Source organism: Protomyctophum parallelum, assembly GCF_964188405.1.
Source record: "Protomyctophum parallelum genome assembly, chromosome: 16".
Classification (NCBI taxonomy): domain Eukaryota; kingdom Metazoa; phylum Chordata; class Actinopteri; order Myctophiformes; family Myctophidae; genus Protomyctophum; species Protomyctophum parallelum.
This window is the reverse complement of record NC_139711.1, coordinates 17,834,387-17,853,470: the sequence shown is the minus strand read 5'-3', so window position 1 is coordinate 17,853,470 and position 19,084 is coordinate 17,834,387. Positions and strand designations below refer to the sequence as shown.

At 43.4% G+C, this 19,084-nt stretch overlaps 1 protein-coding gene across 4 annotated transcripts in view; it reads left to right on the top strand.

The window, feature by feature from the left end:
* The window catches only part of diaph2 (diaphanous-related formin 2), a 589,988-nt gene that overhangs the window by 43,995 nt on the left and 526,909 nt on the right, over positions 1 to 19,084 (top strand). For all 4 annotated transcript variants that reach the window (XM_083785413.1, XM_083785414.1, XM_083785415.1 and 1 more), the window contains 2 exons: positions 9,010 to 9,114; positions 15,176 to 15,196. In XM_083785413.1, coding sequence (XP_083641539.1) covers positions 9,010 to 9,114; positions 15,176 to 15,196 — 126 coding nt within the window. The remainder of the gene's footprint in view (positions 1 to 9,009; positions 9,115 to 15,175; positions 15,197 to 19,084) is intronic.

Here is a 19,084-nt window from a genome sequence, read left to right as displayed (position 1 = left end):
TATAATATAGTGTGTTACCCTGGCTTCATCACATATAATATAGTGTGTTACCCTGGCTTCATCGCATATAATATAGTGTGTTACCCTGGCTTCATCACATATAATATAGTGTGTTACCCTGGCTTCATCGCATATAATATAGTGTGTTACCCTGGCTTCATCGCATATAATATAGTGTGTTACCCTGGCTTCATCGCATATAATATAGTGTGTTACCCTGGCTTCATCGCATATAGTGTGTTACCCTGGCTTCATCACATAATAATATAGTGTGTGTGTGTTACCCTGGCTTCATCGCATATAGTGTGTTACCCTGGCTTCATCGCATATAGTGTGTTACCCTGGCTTCATCGCATATAGTGTGTTACCCTGGCTTCATCGCATATAATATAGTGTGTTACCCTGGCTTCATCGCATATAATATAGTGTGTTACCCTGGCTTCATCACATATAATATAGTGTGTTACCCTGGCTTCATCACATATAATATAGTGTGTTACCCTGGCTTCATCACATATAATATAGTGTGTTACCCTGGCTTCATCACATATAATATAGTGTGTTACCCTGGCTTCATCACATATAATATAGTGTGTTACCCTGGCTTCATCGCATATAATATAGTGTGTTACCCTGGCTTCATCGCATATAATAGTGTGTGTGTTACCCTGGCTTAATCGCATAATAATATAGTGTGTGTAAGTGTTGGCTTAATTTCAGGACCATGAAGAGTGTTCTTTCAGTTGTGCACATTAGACAAGCTCTATAGAGGCCAGTACTTGGAATAGCACTATTTATATTCAGATGTTATAAGCTTCCATCTCCCAGGTCTCCACATTCGTGTTTCCCAAGTAGTACCAATAATCTGTGAGGCCAAAGCACTTCTATACTTACATTTTCACTCCATTGTAATGGTCTCTTGCCCTCATGTACAGCAGGATTGAAATGTAACAAAAAGCTTTCAGCCCATCTCTTTGAACTGGGGAGCTGAATTACCCTGGCTTCATCGCATATAATATAGTGTGTTACCCTGGCTTCATCGCATATAATATAGTGTGTTACCCTGGCTTCATCGCATATAGTGTGTTACCCTGGCTTCATCGCATATAGTGTGTTACCCTGGCTTCATCGCATATAATATAGTGTGTTACCCTGGCTTCATCACATATAATATAGTGTGTTACCCTGGCTTCATCACATAATAATATAGTGTGTGTGTGTTACCCTGGCTTCATCGCATATAGTGTGTTACCCTGGCTTCATCGCATATAGTGTGTTACCCTGGCTTCATCGCATATAGTGTGTTACCCTGGCTTCATCGCATATAGTGTGTTACCCTGGCTTCATCGCATATAGTGTGTTACCCTGGCTTCATCGCATATAGTGTGTTACCCTGGCTTCATCGCATATAATATAGTGTGTTACCCTGGCTTCATCACATATAATATAGTGTGTTACCCTGGCTTCATCACATATAATATAGTGTGTTACCCTGGCTTCATCGCATATAATATAGTGTGTTACCCTGGCTTCATCACATATAATATAGTGTGTTACCCTGGCTTCATCACATATAATATAGTGTGTTACCCTGGCTTCATCACATATAATATAGTGTGTTACCCTGGCTTCATCACATATAATATAGTGTGTTACCCTGGCTTCATCGCATATAATATAGTGTGTTACCCTGGCTTCATCACATATAATATAGTGTGTTACCCTGGCTTCATCGCATATAATATAGTGTGTTACCCTGGCTTCATCGCATATAATATAGTGTGTTACCCTGGCTTCATCGCATATAATATAGTGTGTTACCCTGGCTTCATCGCATATAATAGTGTCTGTGTTACCCTGGCTTAATCGCATAATAATATAGTGTGTGTGTTACCCTGGCTTTGTGGCGTGTGTATGTGTGTGTGTGTGCCATTTCAGCTGTGTTTTTAAACCCAGTGTTGTGGCCGTCACATGTAACGGATGGGTACACATCGTAGACACACGCACACGCTGGGTAAATAGTATGTGTACTGCGCACACGCACGCATGCACGCTCACACACACTCACACTCACGCGCTGACTTATCGCGCTGACTTATGTGATACAAAATCCCCCCCCCCCCCACACACACACACACACACTCTCACTTGTCACACATGAGAGGCCTTAGAGTCCTACTCCTCCTCCCAGCCAACACTCCCCACTGACAGGTTGACAGGTAGTTACACCCCCTTTTGATTTACATCAAAAGGGCATGTAAGCTCAAACCCACAATTCAACATTTTGGTTTTAAGATGTTGATATTCATTTTGTATTCATCCTTAGGACCCCAAATCACACTTTGGAAAGCATGAGTGTCTATTTCAAACAAAGTGTTTTTTGACAGCAGGAATTGCCAGCAGGAATTGCCTGTCATAATTTGACCCCCCAGTATTGGGATGTATTAGGATGTTGATATTCATTCATCAGCCAACACTCCCCACTCACAGGTAGTACCCCCCCCCAGATAGGACGTATAGGGCCTTAGTCCTACTATTCTATAAATAAGCTATGAATTGCATCTATAGAATTTATTTCCTAAAATGTTGATATGCTCACGTGTGTGTGTGTGTGTTTGGGAGAGAGAGTTTCTTGTTTCTCATACAATGGTGTTCATTGCCGTGGTCCAGGGAAAAGCGGCCAGCGCTCGTGGGTTTCATCAGTGTTTTCTTGCCTGGGTGCTCATCCCTGTCACTCACTTCACCTCTCAATTACTATGTTTGTGCTCACAGCAGCGTGACATTAAACCCAGACTTCAATTTGCTCAGTGACAGAGTGACGGGGACGACATGTTTTCTGCTCGGACACTTGTGGGGGCCCTGACGCCGTGGGGTGGAATGTGTAATTACAGAAATGAAAACTAAAAATGGAACAGATTACTTACTGTACTTATGTACTTTTTGAAGCCACACAATCCGCCCACATAGATTGTAAACTGTTTTCCTTGTATGGAAGGAGTCAGTGTTGACCACTTAAGCCTGAGATACTTTGTTGTACGTGCATGGCACGCCAAATATTGTGACATGTCCACACTAGGGATGCCAGGTTGAAAGTAGTCCATTGATATCTATTCTACAGTAGGTGTTGTTTGACTGAGATAGAAGACAATAAATACTACTTCAGCAAATAAGCGCATCTGTTGCAATGCCGTTGTCTCAGGCGCTTAACACATACACCGTCATACCGTCAACGTCAACGCCATACACAACTTTTATTCCATTGTCTTTCCCTGCATAATACGCTAAACCCGCTATTTGTTTTATGTGTTTAATTCGCCGTTGTTAGATGATTATTCAAAAAATCCGGCTTTGTTGCGGACATTGTGACGAGGCGAACACGTAAAGACTCATTCATAGTCTGGATTTTCGGTGGTGAGGTGACCACCGCTCAGTTGGTGAGCTGACCACCGGAGCTGAAATAACGTTGAGCAGTGGTGAGTAAAAACAGAGAAGGGCGGTGGTTTGCTCTTCACCCGCGGATCGTGACGTCATGTTGTAGTTTGGTGGTCACCTCACCACCGAAAATCCAGACTATGAATGAGCCTTTATGATGACGTAACTGGAAATCGACCTTTAAACTGGCTTGCAATGGCTTCTGGGAAACTGAGTCCAATGCAAGTAGGGCGCAAGGGGCAATCTTGGCTTGCTAGCGTCTTTGTTGATGATCGCGTTGAGGAAGTGGTGTTGAGTGGGGAACAAACGATTAGACTATTTTCAGACTGATTTCCATCATAAGGAGGTAGAATTTGATGCCTCAAAGGTAACTTTAAACACCGGCAGTAAACGTAATAGGTTATTATATGAATTAATTAATAGCGATTATCTTGCTCACATACACACACACACAGACGGGCGGGCGGGCGGACAGACAGACAGACAGACCCGGCCTTGTCCATAGTTTTGCTGTTGGACACAAACAATGTATCTCCATATTTAATTGCGACTGTAGTTCACAGTTTACTATGGAAACCTGCCTCCTGCTTCTGTCAGTCACGCCTCGTGACACGCTCCATATATAGCCAATACAGAATGAATTATATGTGTTGATTTGACCTCCATCAAACCCTGTACACTCAGCGTCTTACTGGTATCTTTGTTATATCTGTATGTGTTTTCATAACTGCTCTATTAAAATTCTTTGTCAAGTAACAAAAATAGCTAAAACTGCTATGTTTGCTACTACTGTTTACTACTGATAATGTTCGCCTATAATGACAAGCCCATAATGGAAACATCAGGTTGAGTGGTTAAGTCTGTCTGCAGGTTTTATAAATATTTAAGCAATGAAAAGTATTAACAAGAGCTCGTGACTAAATAAATACATTTGATGGAATACAGGTTATTTTTTTACCTGAAAAGTTAATGTTTTGGACACGATTCAAGGTTTTCGTCTGACGGCGGAAATATTGTTTCTTTAATTGATTGTTATCACAGCACAACCTTACATCTCTCCAACTTGCTCCAAATTAAGGGACGGCCCATGGAGTAGAAACCAAACCACCTGCTGTGCAGTAATGACTAGGGAAAAGTGTTGTTCTGCTTTGAGAAAGTATTCCGCCACACATGAGGCTCAAAGGCCTACTAGCAGACAGCCTACTGATAGGTCATCCAAAGGTGCACATAACACTGTCTCAGTGGTTGGTGGGGGAAACTTAAAGAACTCTTGTTAGTGTTTTTGAAGCTAACAGTGGGTGAGGGGCGATGTTAAACCGCAGCCGAGTTGAAAAATATCAACCACTTAAAACACATGGTTATATATTAATAACTAATGCTAAACGGAGATCCTCGCCCATTCACTTATATGGAGTTGCTCTCCCAGCGCATAGACATACTACCTTCTATTTTACTTGTGCCCCCGGGGGTCTACACTGCACTTGGCCCCCTCTCCCCCTCCACACTAGTATTTCTCAACGGTGGCGATACAGCCCCCTAGGGGGCATTCAGAGAACTTCCTTTCATTACTACTGCAGTCAAATGAGGCACGGTTTGTGAATTGTGTGTAGTGTTTTAAAGGGACGATGAAGGCTGATTGGCCCATGTAGCTGTACAGTACAAGTGTTGAATGGGATTCGTACAGGTGGAAGCATGTCTGGGAAGACTAAAAGCCAATTTATACTCCGTTGTACACTGCTCTACACTCAAGTGAAGTCTATAGTAGATACACAATGCATCACGACGCACAGATTAGGGATGTTGTGCACTTCTTTCAGCACCTCTTGGATTGTGTGTCCAACCTGTGTGTGTGTGTGTGTGTGTGTGTGTGTGTGTGTGTGTGGGGTGTACTGTGGCCGTGCACATGCATGTTCCCTCCTTGGACTCTCCAAGATGTGTGCCACCCCCTGCATCAAAATGCATGACAGTAAATGAACTGATGAAATCTCCAGGTCGTCTCATCTCGGAGACTCTGTGTCCATGGACTCTTAACCCATTTAGGCCTGACCTCAAAATAAATAAATAATCTTCTAAATCCTCCAATTTTCTGAAAAAAATATTTTCATGATTTTTCAAAAATAGCAGACCTACAAGCTTGTAGCGCGCCACTCGGTGGTGCGCTATGAGCTTGTGGATCTGCTATTTTTCAAAAGCAAAATTTTAAAACACCAAAAGGGGTTCCCGCCCAAAATGGGTTAATGCGTGCATCGGGAAAGGGGGGGGGGGGGGTGTGTAACTGTGGTGACAGCGAGACAGGAAGAAATACGGGCTGCACGCAACAGTTTTACATCATCGTTTTGCCTGCGGCGGTACCATCTCCACCGGCCCTCGTCGGACACGCGTGACACTACAATCTCTTTCATTAACATTCAGACTGGGGGGTAGGGGGTAAAACATGAAGCAAGGTGACCGGCGGGAAACGGTCAGACAGTCCTCTCGTCCGCTCTCTCTCTTGTCATAATGATGACACAATAAGACACACTTTCTTTGTATTCAGCTATTTCATCTTTCATCTTACACAAACATTAAATTCCCATTGACTGAAAATTACGTCATATGTGTCTGATTAAATAGACATGATTATGATGTACGATGATAAGAGCGCCCCTCACTTCACACGGGTGTGATTTTTCTTTTACCAAGGCACAAGCTCAGTCATTTCCCCGGTAGGCCGTAGCGCGTGGAAGGAACACGTTATTCCAACCAGTTCCTTTGCAGGTGGAAGCAGTATAGAGACCAGGATTACTTTGTTTTTTTGTGAGGGTACACGGGGAGAACATGTAACTCCACACAGAAAGGCCCTTTCACTGATGACGCGGTGGAGAGAACACGCCACCTGCGCCCCATTGTGTCCACGAATCGAACCCAGGCCTTCTAGCTGTGAGGCGACAGCGCTGCCATTTTAGTTTTATATTCACTGTTGGGAGTACAGTATATAGTGTTGCAGTGCAGATGGGCATAGTTTGAGATTTTATGCCCCATTGCCAGGGTGAACAGTTGCAATAATAAGCTCCTCTGTGATCCTTCAGCAGTTCCACTCTACACACCAGGACATTAAAAGCAGCTAACAGGAGAACTGCTACTGCATGTGTTGCCTCACACTCTCCCATGAATCAAACTTGGTGAGCAGTGGACATAATAATCGATTTGTCACAGTTGAGGCAAAAACAAACTGTTTTTTAAATTCTTTTTACTCCTCCCAAATACAGTTTTTCCTCGTCGCTTGGCTTGTGTCCATATCTATTATTTCAGCTGCAGACAGTTATGATGGTAGCCATTAATTATCCCCGTCGGTGCACGGAAGCCTGCGAATGCCCAGCGGCCGCAGACTGGCCAGGGCCAGCGTTGGGCGGCTTTCACTGGCTCACATACACTGACCATCTTACGCATTGTTCCTCCTGGCTCTGCTCTGTGGGGTCGTCTCCCACAGTGGCAGGCAACTTCACATGAATGCTGATTCGAGTGAAGGCGAGACAAATCCCGAGGCCGATTAGCATGAGCATCTGCTAAGCAGAGGTTGGCAGACACGAATGAGACAACATGAGCATGTAACATATTTCCTGATAATTCCATTCTCACTGATACGGGCTCTGGTGTAGTCGTTTCAATTACCCAAGCAGCCTACTCGGAGATATCTTGGGAGTCCTTCATGCAGCATATGAGGTTATAATTAATAATAGACTATAAATCATTTTGGAGTCAGGACATGGAGGGCTCATTCCTCCAGTTGGCCCCTGATGATTGTCTGCACCCCAACACCCCCGCTCTACAACATAGTCTTTCTTCTCCCTGACATGTTTCACCTCCTTTTATTGAATGTCAATTAAGCAGACAAATTAGCTGGGTTCAGAGATTAATGAAAAAGCCTGCAGTTTTTTTCCCCCTAAAAAACGGCCAATTGTAAAAGTTTCAGGTGCATTTCCCCCCCCTCTCACCCCGTGCCCCAAAAAGGATGTTAATTCCTTTCTAGCTCTGAGGGTATGTATACTGGAGGAAATGTATATGGAGGAGCCCCTGGATGGAACTTTTGCCGGCACTCCACACACAGATAAATGAAGCCAGCCGCGTTAAAACCAGATTAGTGGAAGCACAAAGTCCAGACCATTATACCATCTAGTGTGGCATAAGGTTCATTTATCAGTTCGATTTACCAGGCTTCATGCTGGCCACCTTCGCAGTGAATCACGCGGCGCGGACTCTGCTGCCAAAACACATCAGTGAACAAAAGAACACATTATCCTCGTGGCCGTCCAGCAGAGGGCAGCATGACTCTGCAAGCAGCACGGCAAACCTCACTGTAAAAAAACAAAACAAAAACAGGGCAGGGTGTATTTTTCCCCCCCTCTTCCTTCTTTTCATTCTGTCCATCTCTTTGTGTGAGAGTGCTCCTGATAAACACCCTCCCCTCCGTCTAATCATCATGTCATTCCCTCGCTTTTAGTGGTCTGTCTGGCCTTCAATCACTCCCCTCATCTCCCTCACATGAAAGGCCTCTTTTGTGACAGACTGAAAGTATAGTACTAGTCTATGGCATGAAGGTAATACTCCTAATAAGACACAGATCATGCCGGCAGTATCTGGTTCATGTGATCACAAGGCTTCAATCTCATCTCATCTCATCTACACAGTAGGGCATATAGCCTCTGCTGCCATCGTCTATCCAGGGGTTCCCAAACTGTTGTGCGTGCACCCCTTGTGGTGCGCGAACGCCTTCTAGGGTTGTGCGTGACATGAAAAGGGTAATGGCGGTTTTATGCTGTTATTTAGCACCACAAACGTCAAAATCCGGTAAACCACTGTTGTAAGTAGATGTATAGAGCAGCTGTGAGAGTATACAGCAGCAGCATGTCTCTCAGTGCAGTGACATTCTGTGATTATTTGCCATAATCATATTAAAAAATGAATCATTTTTGGCCAAATACAACGAGACTTAGCACTGGGCGGTGCGTCATCTAGGTCAGGAGGTAACGGGGGGTGCACGGCCAATAAAGTTTGGGGACCACTGGTCCATGTCAAATGGTTGCTTTGTGTACATGTCGCAAGGCGTGTTGCATGTACAGTACATGTTGTCATGGCTAACATGAGCCATGACTACATGTAATGTACATGCAACACGCCTGGCCATGGCGTGTTGCATGTACATTTTGTGGAGTTGCATCTGACTACTGGGTCAGCAGCCTTGGCTATCGCCTTTGTAATCCTTTTGTTGTATTTATGGATGTATAATGGCTTGCTTTAGCTCCTTCTCTCTCTCTCTCTCTCTCTCTCTCTTGCGCGCGCGCTCTGTGTGTCTCTGTCTCTCTCTTGTCCATACAGTAAAATCCTCAGTTAATCTATCCATTTGTAATTGTAATTTGTAACTGTCCTAATGGAAACAAATGGACCCTCAAGAGTTAAATTAAAACTTCTTTGTTGGGCATTCACATAATCAAAGTGGATATGAAGCGAAAAATGTGTACAGATACAGTGTTTAATGCGATTCTGCACTTCGATCCTCCAACAAACATCTCTGTGCTGTGTTCACTCTCGTCTCCCCAGGAGGACATGAACCTGAACGAGGATCGCAAAGCTCCTCTGCGTGGGAAGGACCTGAGCACCAAGCGAGAGATGGTGGTCCAGTACATCTCAGCCACTGCCAAATCTGTAAGTGAGAGAGGAAGGCCAAAGGGCCCTTTCTTTAGATCAACCCTTTTATTGTGTGTGTGTGTGTGTGTGTGTGTGTGTGTGTGTGTGTGTGTGTGTGTGTGTGTGTGTGTGTGTGTGTGTGTGTGTGTGTGTGTGTGTGTGTGTGTGTGTGTGTGTGTGTGTGTGTGTGTGTGTGTGTGTGTGCGCGCGCGTGTTCCATGTTTTACACTTCTTTGCAGTGTAGTATAGTTGTTAGTGGGTGGGATGAAATATCCTGACATTTCCCAACAACACTCTACAAAATAATGAGCTTTATAACCTGAGCCTCTGCTCTCTCTCTCTCTCTCTCTCTCTCTCTCTCTCGTTCTCGCTCATTGTGCTTGAGCCCCAGGTCTTTGATTGCCAGTCACCTCTGTGATTTTCCTCCCTTCGTCTCCTTTTTCCCCCTTCCTTTTCTGGGGTGTTTAATTCAAATGCTTTGGATGATTTGGACTGTTTACTCTGAAGTGACTTTTTTATATTTGGGCTGGGAGTCGAGGTTTTTCATTAGAATCTGGAAGCCTGTCACTCGCTGCACAGTAATCTGGAACATGATGACACTTTCATCACTCTGAACCAATAACGGCAGTAAAGCCCAGTGCGTTTTGAGGGTAAGCCATGGGCTTTAGGGTGAATTCCCCTATCCTCTTTATGAAGGGAGGGCTACACACAGCGAGGTAGGAATCACATCAACACAGGAGAAGAAAAGTGACACCCCTCGCTACCGCTCTCTCAGTCGAATCCCTCCCCCCACCGCTCGGTCATTTGACATCATCATTTATTACCTTTCTCATTGTTATGGTAATTAACTGGAATTATTGATAATGATGATGATCAGAGATGATTGAATTCTTCACAGGCCTTATTATGCTTTGTGAGCACTGATATATTATTCAAATGAATAATGTCATCTGCAGAGGAAAGGACAGAAGGACAAAAAGAGATAGGCCTGTCTGTCAGCGGCAGCGCCCCTGCTATACACATTCTCCTCGCATGATGATTGAAGGTCCGCGCGTCGGCGTGCACTGTGGGTGGGTGCGCATACATACACAAAAGAGCTGCTATGATAGGAGAGAAGAACTTAACTATTTAAGCCGGGGGTCTTCAACGCTTTTCAGGCCAAGGACCCCTTTAGCTGAGAGAGAGATGAAAGAAGAGACTCCCACTACGTATTGAATAAAATGGTGTCGCTGTCGCTGATTATTAAACATCTTTCTTTTCGTTGCACATTATATTTTCTATTAATATGTTTTTTTTAAACCACTTTAACCGTCAATCCCTAGTAAACTTGTTCATTGGCTCCGTACTTGGTCTGGTCTTTTTCCCTCCACACCAAACCACTTCACCTAAAATAGACAAATCTATAAGCTCACAACACACCGTGTAATGAATAATTATTGTTGGTGGTCAGGACGTCCAACCATTTAACATGAAAGCCAGACAAGCCACAGGTCTGGGGACATATTGGAGCTCCCGCTAGTTCTCCCAGTGCACAGGGAGACGCATACAATAGATAGGTAAGAGATGGACAGCCTGTAAGCTAACAAGAATCAATTCATGTATTTCAAGGTGTAGACCATGTTTAACCCAGAACCCTCACCGCATACTTGTACTTTACAGTATAAAGTATTTGCAAGGCTCAAGCAAGTGCAGTGGGTTTAAAGGCTCAGAAAAGTACTGCTTTCGTTTAACCTTAAAATCCCCCAATTAGTCCTGCTTGGTTTAATTATCGCTACAACTTTTTACTAACAGACTTGTGTTGTGGCACAAGCTAATTTCTTGACACAGACCAAGCGTGTTAAAGATTCAAAAATAACTTTGATATTATTTCCTATTAGAGGGTAAGGCTTAGACTGCTGCTGGTATGAGCTGGTGGTCAATGATGAGACATTTAATGTGTACTAACTGACAGAATTTCTAATTTAAACAAATTAATTCAATTATATGCTCAAGAGTGTATGGCAGTGATGCATTTTCTAGATGCAGGGTTCATTCTGGTTTGCCTTTTTATTATAATTTTTTTTCTTCTGCCTTTGAATGTCTGTCTAAATCTCTGAGTTCTGTTTATTTGCCAGAGATGATTGCTGCCTGGTAAGATTTGTTGTGGGGCAGTAGTTTTCCATCTTTGCAGGAAAACGGGAATCTTGCTACTGTTCATTTAACCTTTTCATTCATTCACACACTCTAAATCCACTGTTTTCTACTTGTTCAAGACTGGATCATTGTGTCAAAATCAAACATTTGACTTGAGAATGTTACTCATAGTGGTTCTGATAGGGATGGTTTTCATGGTTTTAATTTGACTTTTTCTACTGCAGTCATGAAAAGCAAAAGTGTGCACCAAGGTCAGCGAGCGAATTAGCGAATACCATCAGGTCCTTAACGCCAACACATCGATACTCCAAATCCATCTATTTAGACTTGGAAGTCCATCTATCCCCCTTAAGCTACAGCTAATGCAGACCATGTGGACCTGCTGAGATTTCATCAGGGACCAAAGTTTAAATGTGTAAATATTGGTGGGCCAAAGAATATTCCCTCAGCGTTCTGTGTCCTTCACTTCCTCTCTGCCTCTACAGACCTGCTCACTTCCTCCTCACTCCCTGCTGAAGGAATATCATAAATCCATGAATAACGTGTTTGCTTTCAAGGCTATTCCTTATATTTCCCTCCCTTCTATATGTGCTCATCTAGACTAGAGCATTAGCATGTTTACTTTAAAGACTATTTCTTTAAAGCTGTTAGGTTTTAGATAATAGTTGATTAGTAGTTGTCAGAAGTCTTAAAGAAAAGGCTCCCCCCCCCCCACACACACACCTAATAGTCTATCTTGTTGTCACCAGACAAGATAGAGAACCCTCCCATCATGCTCAGTGGCAGCCGAGCACATCACCCTCTGACACGAAATGGAATTGTGCATTGTCAAGTGTGCATTGACCCTGTTCATTTGAATATAAGGTGTATTTGAATGGAATCCAGTTCTTCTGCAAGAAGTGTGCACGTCCTTGACCTTGACTTTTTGCGTGAACTCTTTCTCTTTCCCTCTCATCACATATCCATTCTGTCTTTCAGTCTTTTTGCCAGTGTCATCAGATCTGCCAAAGCTGCATGCCTTTCTCGCTAATGCAATAATACTCCTCTCTAAGTGACTTTGCTTATTCTCTCATCATGAGTGATTTTCCTATTCCAATTCAAATGTGTGTGCCGCAGTGTCTGTCTCAGAGGTTCAGGAAATGTTTGACGGCAGGGTCTTGGTAAGGGGGAGTGCTCTTTTGTTCAGCCGTTGCAAGACATTGGATATGACCAAAATACGGCACCTGTTCTCTCATTGAAACCTTGCAGTTCATAAGATAAGTCAGGCCCTTGTTGCAATGCCTTGTAGTTATAAGGGAGACATGGATGTATTTACAACTTGTGAAGGACAAGTTGTAAATAATACCCCTGCTCAAAATTAGTTGGCATGTCCTCAGTATTTAAAAAAAGATTCTCCTGAGTTATTTTATGTAGTGCTAGTGAGGCTGATTAGCGTAGCATTGCTGTCGGGCAGAAACGGAAAGAATAACCATTGTTATTATTTAGTCACAAGCTCTAATACTTTTCATTCAATTGGTTCAATAATTGTAAAACCCACAGACTTAACCACTTGCAACCTGGCGTACCTGTTTTGGGCATGTCATTACAGGAGAAAGTGTTTCAAAAAGAGGCCACATTTGTCGCATCACATTGATCACAATGAGCAAGAAATATGGAGATAGCAGAAGGTTTCTGCCCGACTGCCACAATGTCACACCAGGCCATAACATAGCAACCTCAGCTCTCTGATTACGCAGGTAGGTAAGGTGTTAATTGTGTGCCAAAAGGAAAGCTGTGATGTGATCTTCCTACTCCCCCTCAAGCTCCTCCCTGGCTGTTCTGCGCTCAGTCTCAAGACAGTGTCTGTTCTTTAGGTAAAGCCGTACCAAAAAGACATTCAAATAATATAATTCCACTTGGGCTGGGCGATATGGGAAAACAATTATAACATCAACACGCGTCTATTGATATTATGACCGCAATATCATATAAAACGCATCATGTTGTTTTCTCTTTTTAAAAACAAAAACAAAGACAACACCAAAGCATTACCATTTGGGTTGATCGGATCGGAAATAGGGGGCCGATCACGTCATTTTCAAATGATAGGAATCGGATCGGGAGCCAAAAACGTGATCCCTAGTATCAATATTATATCCATATCATGATATTAGACTGTAAATTGTCTGTGATTTGGGATATCGTTCTATTGTGAACTTATTTTATCAACTGATCAGAATCGGATCGGGAGCAAAAAAACGTGATTGGGACATCGCTAATTACCATACCATATTACCATATCCAAAATCACAGGGAGATATCTAGTCTCATATCACCATATCGATATATTTCCCAGACATAATTCAAAGACAAATGTAATTCCACCTCGTAACAACTTTTGAAGGAATGTCACCATAGTTGTCATTCTGTGTCAGCGTGACTCATCTCAAGGTGCCTGCTGTGATTATGCAGATGGTGTGAAATATCTCCCCAAAGTTAGTCAATGACATGCCAGATTCATCGGTGGTCAGGGCGAACGAGGAGTTATGTTTCAAAAAGTAGCCTGCGCGTGATCAAGTGGCAACACATTTACGATTAAAATTGACTTTATGGCTGTCATAAACTTTTGGGAGAGTGACAGAGGGGGATGAAACCGAGCATCAAATGCCCACAGAGTAGGAACATTTGAGAGGCAGTGTGGTTGTATTGGAGGGAGGGAGGGAGAGAGAGGGGTTGGCAAAAAGTGTGTATGTGTAAGAGAGAGAAGGGTTTAGTGACTGCTGCATTCCATGATCAACATGCACTGCCTTTGAAACATGACAGAGTGAGGAGCTGGGTTACAGATGAGAATACATTTACTTGGCTGACAGTCACCCTCCCACTGTGAAACAAGCACCATAGTTGCTGTAATAAAATAAAAATGTGTTTGTGTGTGTGTGTCTGTGTGTGTCTGTGTGTGTGTGGGGGGTGGAGGATGGGGGGTGGGGGGTAAACTCCCTCTCCCCTATTGACAGATAACAAGGTTAAACTGCAGGAATCATGCTGACTGCATGGGCTCATGGTAGCTCCACCAGGAAAATGTGACACCTGAAGTCCAGCGCTGATGGCAGCTCATTGATTTTGGCCTAGGGAGACCTTTTGCAACTACTTTTGTCCACATTGTACACGGTTACCTTCCTGGGGATGATTTGTATCAATCTATCAATTCCAAGGACAATAGGATTTTAGCCAGTTAATCATTTAATGAACACCCTTTTATGGGAAACGGCACACCTATTCCACAATCATTTTCACAGTGCATCTATAGATTTTACTGTTATGCAAACTAGTCATTATTATTCTCGACAGAATTGGCGCAGTTCAAAATAAACGTGACAACTGTGACCATTTTATTATTTATTTTTTTATTGGTTTTTAAGACAAGACAGAAAAAACGAACTTACAATACATATAACACCACAAACGTACAAAAAGAAGAAGAAAAGAAAACAGGCATCGACATTGCGTTTCAAATTTGTTACATACATTTTTCTAGGCATTTACAATTGTCTCTCATTCCCCTATACCCTTAAATATTGTCCATTTATACCATTTATCCTCCATTTTTTCTTCTTGTAGCCTCAGACGGTGTGTCAGTTTCTCCATAAAATGTATCTCCTGAATTAAGTCCTCCCATTGTCCCTGTGTTGGAGGTTCCGACCATTTCATTATTAAGATAAATAAGGGTGTCTCCGACAATAAATGAATGATCTGACCCGTGCGGCTATACCAAACTCAGACACTCTCTTTTACACTGTCCTCAGCTGTTGGCTACTGTGTGTGTTGTAAGTTAGCTGTGTTGTCCATTTTAAATTGTTATTAGCTAATGCCTCTATATATGTTTATGAGTTCTCTGGCCTACTAATGATTGTGCCGTTTGTGTCTTTTTGCACATTAACCTCGCCTCTCCGCTGACCGCTGCATGCAGATATCTGGGAGCAAAGTTGCGGTAAGTAGCCCATTATTTATATTGTTTCCGAGTCCTTGTTCCTCTTAAGCCTGAGTTATACTTAGCTGTGATCTGCACGCTCACACACAACGTGTTGTGCTGCCAAGCCTTGTGAATGTGAGCTTGTAGATCTGCTATTTTTGGTGTGTGCAACTAGGTATAAATCAGGCTGTGTGCAATCTGTCCTCATTCTCTATCCCTGAACACTAATGTATGCACCCCCACAACACACACATGCACACAGTCTCTCTCTCTCTCTCTCTCTCTCTCTCTCTCTCTCTCTCTCTCTCTCTCTCTCTCTATCTCTCTCTCTTTTTACTTTGAAAATATGTACTCGACATAGTTCCAGAATGCAAAGTGAGATCATTTTATGGCTTGGACTTTTTTTCTTTTTCTTTGGCCTTGATCCTTCTAATGGGCTGTAATTGGACCTATAAATTGCCAACACAATTCCTTGCATGTAAATGCTTTCGCACACTCTCAAATGAGAGATTTTAAAATTATACAGCCTGAAAATGAACTGGGGAGCTTCTTTTGTTGTTTTTATTCTTTTAAGATCGATTGCAGTCTAACACCAATTAGCATTTGAATATTATTATACCAACGATGAGTGATAGTTTTCTCACAAATAACCATAATCTGCAATCTAATCTGTTTATTGGAACATTTTGCATCTAAATGACATTCAGCGTGTTCATTTTGTCTCTGAGACGGCACTTACACTGAGAATATACTTAATATGGCTTTTTGACACACACACACACACACACACACACACACACACACACACACACACACACACACACACACACACACACACACACACAGACACACACACACACACACACACACACACACACACACACACACACACACACACACACACACACACACACACACACACACACACACACACACACACACACACACACAAAAGCTTATTGAGCAGTGGAAAAGATATTAAGTTCATTTTTCCTCCTCCATATAGAAATATTGGGCTGCTTTAATTTAGTGGTGGTATTCTCTGCTATATATTTGAATTAGTTGCCAAACAGCCCTGTCTCTGTTCCACAATATGAAGGCATGTCACCTCTGTATCACAAATGCACACTCTTGTTTTTGTTGTTGCTGTCATTTCTCTTTCCCTCCCACTAGCTTTGCAAACAGCCCAATAATCTTTCTAAATATACACGGACAACACACTGCCAATATTTCTTCATTTCTCTGTGCTGTAATGCAGCAATTGCAGATTTGCTCCATCAGGTTCTCACAAAGTGGCACCACTATTGCCTTTGTAAAAAAAAGCCAGACCTGATTTCTGAGGGGCTTTTAGGAAAAAGCGCTCCGTTATTGCTTTTGCGAGCATCGAATTGTCACATTTAATGGCGTTTCATTGCTTCTCGAGAGGTTCTTAAGGATTACGGGGAGAGACTTTAGGGCTTAAAGTGAACGAGGACAAGGTAATGCAGCCCACTGTGACCTGGCCTCTGCTCTGCCCAGGCACCCAGACAAACCTCATGCTTTGAGGCGTTTTAGAGAGAGACGTTTTGTATCGATTGCTTCTTCTGCCTCTTTGTCAGACTGGTCTTTTGTGCTTGGTTATTTCAGCAGGAAGAGTGTTTGTTGGCTAGACTTGTATGGAGCTGGCTGCTGGTCACAGACTAGGTCTCGCTCGGCGGCCGTGGCCTCATTGTGCTCAGTAAATGGAATATGACAAGAATTACCCCGGCCTGTGGCCACTCATCCACAATGTGAAGGCCTACTTTCAGAAGTTCAGCAAACCATGTCAATGGGGTGTCAAAGACCGTCCCGTTATCAAGAACTTTCTTCAAACTCAAGAGGGTTCCGACTATTCACCCTGACCTCCGTGACCTCTGTCAATCTTGGAACTGTAGCTTGCGGAGCTGACGAACGTAGTGAAAGCGGCAACCTGTCAGTCTTTAACTCAGGAAACTAAAGAACCGGGCGGAGAGCGTTCAGGCTGGTTAGACGGTCGTGGGTTACATATAGTACAGTCGGCTCCCTGCTTGGCTGGCAGATTCTCATTTTCACGCTGTCAGCATGCCTCGAAGGGAGGGAGCTCTCTCTGCACGGTGCTGGATGCTGGGTGTTGGTTAGGACTGTCTGTAGGGAGCTTGAAACATTCACTCCTCCGTCTCGTCCATGACATTTCTCTGGCACTTACCCCTCCCCAGGTGGAGAACGATGCGGCGAGGAGAGCGCTGTGTGCGAATTTTCTCTAATCCAGTCTGGCCAGCATGCTTGTGTGTAACACCGCTAAATCTCACATGCCCCCCCCTCTCCTCACCTCCTCCTTGATCGAACATATCTGACTGCCGGGACACGGTCAGGACACCCACAGGTAGACGAGAGCCGCCCAGACGAGTCTAGACAGTTCTGCTAGGGGGCACAGCACAGCATTCCCAACAGCCCACTGACCAGCATGATGGCTATATCGCTTTTAGTCTTTGTAAAAACCTGGGCCGGATTTACGTCACTGCTCAAGCGCCACGTTCCAACAGCGTTGCATCGACAGCTCCTGCAGAGTTATTGCGAGAGCTGCAGTCTTCCCTCTCCAACCAACACCATTGACCCACTCTGCAGTTCAGTTGACCTGCTGTGGCTTACAGACACACAGAGAGAGAGAGAGAGACCCTGTGTTGGTGGTGAGATAACTATTTTTCGGCATGAGGCTGATTCTACAAAACAGTTTTCAGAAAAAACCTGTGTTGCTACAGTACAGTATGTATGAGTGGTTGTTCTCAAACATTGTCATGTCAAAGACCTCCAAAATTACTGTATATGTATTTGGTCACGGATCCCCGCCTCAAAAATATTTAGTTCCAGAAGCAAAGATTCATCTCACATCTCATAGCGTAGTATTTAGCTTGTATATCTTCAATTTTTGAATATCCAACGCTAAAATGTGAAATGACAGATTCCTTCCCGGTTTTAATGGGTTAAGTAGCAATATCACATTATAATCTAGATGAAGTGCCCCTCGGGGCACAGGTCAGGACAGGTCAGGTTGTGGCCTCCTGGTGGCGCTATAATAGGCCAATGTCAAAAGGGTGCCATTTCATCTTACACCTTGGATGGCAATTGGATAATTTGAGGCATTTTGTTCCAAAAATGTGTTTTGCAAAAATCCACCTGTTGGTGGCGCTATAACAGGACAATGTGAAAAGGGTGGGATATATTACTCAGCCTAGTAGGAAAGTGTGCAATATTTCACGTAAATTGCGTTCGTGATTTGAGGCTTTTAGTTAAAAACGGGACAATCCTGCAAACTTTGAAAGCAATTATATTATGAATTGCTTTCAATATGAAATATTGGACATATCCGTCTTGAACACATGACTATAGAGATAATGTGTAATGATTGGCGGGATTTTTGGACAAAATCTGGAGAAGTAATATAAAAAAATGTGTTTTACAAAAGTCGGCCGTACCCTATAACAGGCCGTTCTGGAAAATTTGGGTCAGAGGTTCATCGTTGGCATCCAGGGAGTGTGTGCAAAATTTGGCATCGAGTGCAAAACATACTCTCTCCCCATGCCTTCGGCCTGGTGGAGACAAAAATACTCTGTTTCCAGTAAAAGGCAACACTCAGAGTAAATGTACTTAGTTACTTTCCACCACCAGTGTTGATCTCCAGACCACAGGGAGGTGATCAGTATCTACACTATATGACCGGATGGGCCCCCTAAGACCACCTGTTTCCACGGTAACATGCTGCCGGTCAGCTCTGAGATGCATGGTGGTGGTGATGGCAGTGTGTGTGTGTGTGTGTGTTTCACACAGGGCCAGAACAAGCACTAATGCTGCTTCTCCATGCATCACCCTGAACAGTATGGTACTGTACAGGATGACATTGGCATGCATCTG